Genomic DNA, 7,423 nt, shown 5'->3' with positions numbered 1-7,423 from the left:
TTATTGTAATGACGATATAATCATTATTTGGTATGAATGAACAAAACACTTGAATGACCACACAGACTTTTCTGAACTTTTATTGCTGTCATGGGATTGAAACAGTGCCAGTGCTTCAGTCGTGCTCTTTAGAGGCTGCTATGGCCTCAGTTGTCCACCAGATGTCACTGTCACTGAAGTCTTGAAGCTTTGAATTGTTTTCGGCACAATTGTTAGGAAAGCCTCAGTGCTTCATGAGGCTTCACTTGCCCACCACTAATCTAATCTAATTAACATTGTATACATGCTTGCATATTTTTATATAGTGATTGTTTAATTTGCTTGTGTGGAATGTTTTTTCCGTGATAGCGTTACTTCTTTTCTTTTCTTTAATGACAAGTGGATAAAAATCTGCAAACCAGACAGGAAGTCAGTCTTAAGAGCATTAAAGCATGAAATAGTGTGCATTGTAGTATATGGCATGCGGTTTTTCCCTCTATAGATCACTTTCACGTCTTCGTTGGAGACCTCAGTCCAGAAATAAGTACAGAAGATGTCAAAGCTGCCTTTGGTCCATTTGGCAGGATATCGTAAGTATAAAGTTAATATTTACTGGCAGAGATTCAGTGCTGCAACTAATTCGTTTTTCAGTTGATCAACAAACTATTTTGATAATTGATCAGTAGTTAATTTCTCAGGCTTCAGCTTCACATATGTTTTGCTTGTCTTTGTGTTATTTTATTGTATTTTGAATACCTTTTGAGTTTGCACTGATCGACCTACAAAACTGGACATTTTTACTGTTTTCTCACTTTGTATAGACCAAATGATTAATCACTTTATTGAGGGAAAACATCCACAGTGAAAGTAGTTGGTAGTTGCAGCCCTACAAGGGTAATTTAAATTATGGATAGATGCTGGAAAATGTGGTTGTGCTCAGATTTTGAGAAGAAATGTTAATATTCCACTAAAATTGGAAGAAACCTGGTAGAAGGATTTGTAGTTTCAGTTAAAGCCAAAGGAATTAATTTTCTGTTGCTTGACTGACTAACTGGCAACTGTTTTGATAGACAGTTGTTCAAGTGTTTTTTTTTTGTTTGTTTGTTTGTTTGTTTTTTTAGTGAAATAATGCTGAGTATTCACAGAGTCCAGCTTTTTAAATGTAAATATTTGCCGGTTTCATTTGTCATTTATGATAATAAACTGAATACTTTTGTGTTTTGGTTGGAGAAAATGGGTAATTTAGACATATCAGCTTGGGACTTTTGTAAATGTGATGGTTTTTTTTATACACTATTCTGCAATTTTACAAAAGAAAAACAAATGGATGGTGATGGTCAACACAAACAAATTTTAGTTGCAGCTTTCATTTCAATTTAAGAGTTCATTAAGCTATTTAAACGGTTTGCTGTTCATACAATGGTATTCATGTTGTGCCTCATGTTTCTGATGTGCTGTGTTTGTTCACAGAGATGCTCGTGTTGTGAAAGATATGGCCACAGGAAAGTCTAAAGGCTATGGATTTGTGTCTTTCTTCAACAAATGGGTAAGTGCACATCATCGAGGTAATGGTGGGGTTCTTAAAGCATTATCATTTCTATAAAACATGCTCTATCTTTTTACAATAAAAAGGAACATTTTCACATAGCTTTATCATGTTCAGCTCTGCACTTCTAAAGGGATGCATTTTTAGATTTTACATTATTAAACTATAGCTCAGCGGTATTACCAGACTCTTTCTTATCTCCAGGATGCAGAGAACGCCATTCAGCAGATGGGGGGTCAGTGGTTAGGTGGCCGACAGATTCGAACTAACTGGGCCACAAGGAAGCCCCCTGCCCCAAAGACCACCTATGAAAGTGCGTTGTTATAAATGTGCAGGTTTTGCCTGGGTACACGAGAAGTGGATTCAGGTGTTAATGGGAAAAGTGTCTTGCTGTTTTCCACCAGATAATTCCAAGCACCTATCCTTCGATGAAGTAGTGAATCAGTCCAGCCCCAGTAACTGTACTGTGTATTGTGGCGGAGTCAGCACAGGGCTGACAGGTAAGGAATGCTTTTGGTCACAACGCTGCCGTCAGTACTGACAGCGGTAGCATCAAGTGATTACAGCAAAAATTTTTAGCCAGTGAACACAACTTTAAATGATAAGGCAATGGGATTCATAATGCTAAATGATTGTCTAGAAACAATAAAAAGACATTTAAAACAGCCATATTGTTGCAATCATGATGTATTGCATCATTATTGCAGCCATTGTACTATAGTACTCTCAGCTCGTCAAACTAACAAGACAACACAAGGGCCTCTCGAGACATGCTCAGTGACTCAGTGGCTGTTACAGCTGAATAAAGAATGTCTCCTAGTGTGTTAATATGTCTTGTCTAAGAGTTTTTGGATGAAGTTTAAGCTGTGCTGTCATACTATATATAATAGGATGCAGCAGGATCCATTCATTTGGAGACGTTGGTCCTTTCAGGGGACTTGTTAATTATACTCGGAGGTGATTCTAGAGACCCTTACTAAAGATGCTGTTATGCCACTTTTCTCATGAAGCAGAAGCAGTTTTTTCATGACACATTAAGCCCCAGAGTGTGATGTCTGAAGTTCTCTTTCTGTTCGGCTTTCAGAACAACTTATGAGACAGACCTTCTCTCCCTTTGGACAAATCATGGAAATCAGAGTTTTCCCAGACAAAGGCTATTCATTTGTGAGGTGTGTGGGAGTTTGCTATTTTCTTCTGTTGTATTTTTCTTTCAAGCAAGGTCAAAGTGTGAAGGGCTGGGGTGCAGAATAGATCACTACAGGATGGGAGAGAAAACCTGCTGTATTCATGAAGAGTCTGGATTTGGAAGCAAAGATATAATATTGTTAGTGCTGTGACTAGCATGGATTATATCCACATGCAGGATTTTGGTTTCCTGTTTCTGGGTGCAGGAATACTTTTATGAATGCAGGGGTGTATCCCACAAATGTCACCTATCAGTTTCATTCCCCTGGAATTGTTTAAATGCTTATCATACAGAGGTAGTATCTCTGTGCATGTCTGAGTGACCAAAAAGCCCATCTAATAACCCTTCATGCCCTTTATAGTAACAGGTCTGGTCTCCAGATATGGTGTACTCACCACCGTTGAGTGAATATTTATTAAATGTTTTTTTAGTGTTTCCTTAGTCACTCTCTCACTCTGTTTTTGTCCAGGTTCAACTCCCATGAGTCAGCAGCTCATGCCATTGTGTCAGTGAATGGCACCTCAATAGAGGGCCATATAGTCAAATGCTACTGGGGTAAAGAGACCCCGGACATGATGAGCCCAATGCAGCAGATGCCTATACCCCAGGTAAGGACACACATACTGGACATACAGTGTAGAACACACAGCAGCTCGTTACTGTCTTCTGCAAAGTGCTGAAGGCAACAGCAGCAAAAGATGACATCTGGTGGTTAGTGCTGCAGTCTTTCATGAGACTGTAACTTCAGCATCAGTCGATTTGCAGCCACAACACTAGACATGTTGAACATCACAAAAGGAATTTAATAAGCATGTATGTCTTGAAGGTAACTTTCTTATTTGTGGCTTTGAAGCCATGCTCCTCCCTCTGACATTCTCAGGGTAATGCCCACCCTTTTTCAAAACCCATCATTGCAACATATGGAGATGTAATGTTTGTCCAGTCAGTTAGCAATGTAGAATTTTGTCAAGTTCCTAGTTCCAATAAACGTCCTGATCATCTAAGTATAGACCCCTGAATAGTACAGGTTATGCAGGTTTATATAATTATTTTAAATGATTTACGAAGTAAGCAAGAGGGCCTGGGGCCTTTCTGTGTGGAGTTTGCATGTTCTCCATGTGCCTGCATTCATTCTCTCTGGGTACTCTTGCTTCCTCCCACAGTCCAAAGACATGCAGGTTAGGTTGATTGGTGACTTGAAATTGATTTATGAAGTACTGGTAAAGTCAGAAGAAAACAGTCTGCTTGTGTTTGTGCTGCTTTTGTTTCCTTTATTTAATTTGCAATATATAGTTATATGACATATATAAAAGAATACCTGCTGTTGTAGGAAACTGTTGTAGGAAAAGTTTGAAGAATGTTGTTGCCGAAGGGTTTGATCAACCATTTTGGAAAGTGAAGTGAATCTGTTTCCTTAATCTAAGCTTAACCCACACTTGTACTGTACTCTACAGCAGAACAAGATGGGCTTCGCTGCAGCCCAGCCCTACGGCCAGTGGGGTCAGTGGTACGGCAATGGGCCCCAGATTAGCCAGTATGTCCCAAACGGGTGGCAGGTCCCTACATACGGGGTCTACAGCCAGGCCTGGAACCAGCAGGGCTTCAAGTAAGTAGCACGATGAGCACAGGGCTCCCCTTCACCGCCTCCTCCTACTTCAGCTACCACCCGAGTTCCCTTTCAAGACTGGGGCAGCAAGAGCCAGCTCTAGCCAAAGGAGGCGGCCATGACCTCCTTCCCCCAACCCCACCTCTTCCCTTCGCCAGCCCCTCACCTCATCTTGAGAAGAAATAAGTGCACACACATACAAAGAGAACAATCATAACTTTACTTTTGCTGTTAATCATGTTTCAGTGTGTCGTTATTGCCTGAAATGTTCTGTTCCAAAATGTGTTTCACTTGAATTTATATCACATAATGGTTAAAAACAATTAGCTGTCCCAAAATGCTTTAAACTAGCGAAAACCTATTTTTCCATACATTTAGTGACAATAGAAAAAAAATCTACTTAGCAAAATAAGTGCTAAAGGGTCAGAACAAAAATTGGCTTAGTTTCTGTACTTGAGGATAGTTTTATTGATGGATGCGTTTCCTTTTCTTGTAAGCTTGGTAAGCCCTTTTTTCTTTTCGGCTTTTTTTTTTTTTTTTATGCCTACTTTCATTTCATAGCTTTGGACTTTATTTTTTTTTTTGGTTCCACTGACTAACTTTTACATATCCCTGAGAATTTGATCTGTATATAAATGTCAGAACATGTTAAATATCACTTGTAGGTTATCATATTTTGTTTTTTTAAGACAGTTTATATGCAGTGATGTTTTGTGCACCTAAGACAAATAAAGGAGAGGCCATAACTTGATGACAGTCTTAACATTTTTGGTGAGGCAGATGTAACTGAAAACAGTTTGTCTAATGCGCAGTTCCTGAAACGGAGGCGAGGCTTCCCTTGACTTGACATTTGAAGATTACTATAAGGGCTGAATTCTCTGAATATAGAATTGAGTTTTATTACATGACTGATAAAAGCCTGAAAGCCAGTGGCAGTTGGGTGAGAATTGACATTACTGCTTTGCCAAATGTAGAAGTGTTGCAAAGAGAGATGAAGATGGCCTACAGTGTGGCTTATCTGTCTGTAGGCTCTTCCGGCTGCTTTGATCATGCTTATCAGCAGCAGTGAATAACAGTATTTAGTTCACTGTGCTTAGCCTGTATGCTCTTTGTCTGCTTGTCCACCCATATTGAATCAAATGACACTTACCTTTGACCCCTCCCTAGAGCCCTCCACCTTCTATTTGTTCTCCTGTTTTTACTAGCTTGATTTTTATTTTATTTTTTTATTTTTTTTGCCCAGCCTGCTTCACCCTCATGACCTCTGATAACTCTGTTTGCCTTCTTGTTCTCATTTAATCCTGTGCAGATTCTAGTAGCTCTAATATAAACCGTCTTTGGCTCCCTTTCGCCTTGTCTCTTCTAACCTGCTGGCATTTTGTCTTTCTGTCTCTCTCTTTCTTTACTTCATCTTTTTTTGCAGTCATTTACCGGCCAATGCTGGGTGGACTGGCATGAGCGCCATCAGTAACGGTGGGGTTATGGAGCCTACACAGGGATTGAATGGGAGTATGCTAGCCAACCAGCCCGGTATGGGAGCCGCAGGATACCCCACACTCTGATAAGTGGGCAGGGTGGGAGATTTCTCAACCACCAGCCTCTTACTGGCTGTACAGTGCCCTGCGGAGCTGTGTAACACCACCTCCATTTGTGGCAGGACTCTTTACTGGGATGCGGAACCTAATGGGAAGGTTGATGCCTATAGGGGATGTAAATGGGGTTTTGTGGGGTATGGGTGGGGGTTGGGGGGGCCTAGTAACAAGAGCCAGGGAAGGGTGATTTGACCCCCACAGGTGTTGACGCCCTTTGTGGTAGACTGGCCATGATCCAGGACTCTTTACCATTTTTAAGTTAACTGTAAATGAGTATAAAACTGTAAAGAAATTTTTTGTTTTTTTTTCGGGTTTTACAAATCGCTTCCATTTTCACATCCTCAGACAGCCACAAAGAGGTTTGTCATTTTTTTCTTAAAAAAGAAACAAAAACAAACAAAAAAAGTAAATTCCAAATCATGCTAAGTTATAAACCTTAGTTATTATCTGAGGAATGGAAATCTGTTTTGTTCTGACTTTCTCTTGGATTAAAATCAATTGCAGGGATTGTTGCCACTGCTGTTTCTTTGTAAGGGCAGGTAAATATTGCACAGTTTTTCCTCTCTTGTACTTGGACAATTTGAAAACCAAGAGTTTCCTTTTTGGCATTCCATTTCTCCTTAAATTTTGGACAGCCTCAAATCTTTTCGCCACGTGTAAATAACCATCCATTCATTTGAAACGATGTAAGTAAAAGGCTACTGTTAACTGTGGGTGCTTGCTTTTTTTGTTTTGGTAATTCTACAGTTAACGCTAACATTGTACGTAGCAGAGTGGCACTATCAAATGTGACACTGGCACAGTGCAACACATGACTCTTCCATGCAGGGATAAAACAGCATTGCCATGCAGTGCATACTTAAAAAGTAACACAATTCTAATGTCAAGGAGTGAACCTGTTTGACATTTCTGATGTTTTTTAAATGTCTATTGAAATGCCAGTATTTTTTATCAAATCTGAATGGATTCAACCTTTACACTTGCTCTTTTTTGCCACAGAACTGGGGAGGCCTATGTTTTAACTGTTGCCTTATAGAGCTGGTTTCTTTTAGCTGACAAGACACTTTTTAATTAGGCAGTGCCTACAGACATTTTCAGACCCTTTTATTTAGAAAGGTGTTGGCCCTGAGAACAGATGACTCTGCTACTGTAATCAATGTTTTCTTGCTTTGTCCAATTAAAATGCTAATGCACACAAAGCACACTGTGGTGGTTTAATTTTTCTGGTAGCCAGGTGAATTTAGGAAATACTTTTGGAGATTGACCTCAGAAACTGCTTTTGAAAAACGTCTACTTCAGTTTTTTTTCAAACTAGTTTGCTCTGCTTTAAAAGGTTTTATGTAAACATTTGCTGTGAAGACATTAAAAAGTTTTTTAGGTTTTGAGACTACAAACTAAAAACATAATACAGGCCTCAAAGCTCAATTCTGATTTGATGTTTTTGTCTTAATGAGTCACATTTTTGTAAGTGATGTGTATCCAACTCTGATGTGAACAGCTATGATGGTCAATAA

The 7,423-nt window shown here is 39.5% G+C and overlaps 1 protein-coding gene across 2 annotated transcripts in view; it reads left to right on the top strand.

Moving 5' to 3' along the window:
* Positions 1-7,129, top strand: part of LOC109954922 (nucleolysin TIA-1-like) — a 10,417-nt gene extending 3,288 nt beyond the window's left edge. For both annotated transcript variants that reach the window (XM_020590594.1, XM_020590595.1), the window contains exons 5-12: positions 482-569; positions 1,450-1,525; positions 1,730-1,838; positions 1,930-2,025; positions 2,610-2,694; positions 3,181-3,319; positions 4,166-4,317; positions 5,741-7,129. In XM_020590594.1, the coding sequence (XP_020446250.1) occupies positions 482-569; positions 1,450-1,525; positions 1,730-1,838; positions 1,930-2,025; positions 2,610-2,694; positions 3,181-3,319; positions 4,166-4,317; positions 5,741-5,879 (884 nt within the window). In that variant the 3' untranslated portion in view covers positions 5,880-7,129. The remainder of the gene's footprint in view (positions 1-481; positions 570-1,449; positions 1,526-1,729; positions 1,839-1,929; positions 2,026-2,609; positions 2,695-3,180; positions 3,320-4,165; positions 4,318-5,740) is intronic.
* The last annotated feature ends 294 nt before the right edge of the window (positions 7,130-7,423 follow it).

The sequence above is a fragment of the Monopterus albus genome, unplaced genomic scaffold (assembly GCF_001952655.1).
Source record: "Monopterus albus unplaced genomic scaffold, M_albus_1.0 scaffold12.1, whole genome shotgun sequence".
Lineage (NCBI taxonomy): Eukaryota > Metazoa > Chordata > Actinopteri > Synbranchiformes > Synbranchidae > Monopterus > Monopterus albus.
Note: the sequence above shows the minus strand (reverse complement) of the source record. Positions and strands in the feature narration are given on the sequence as shown.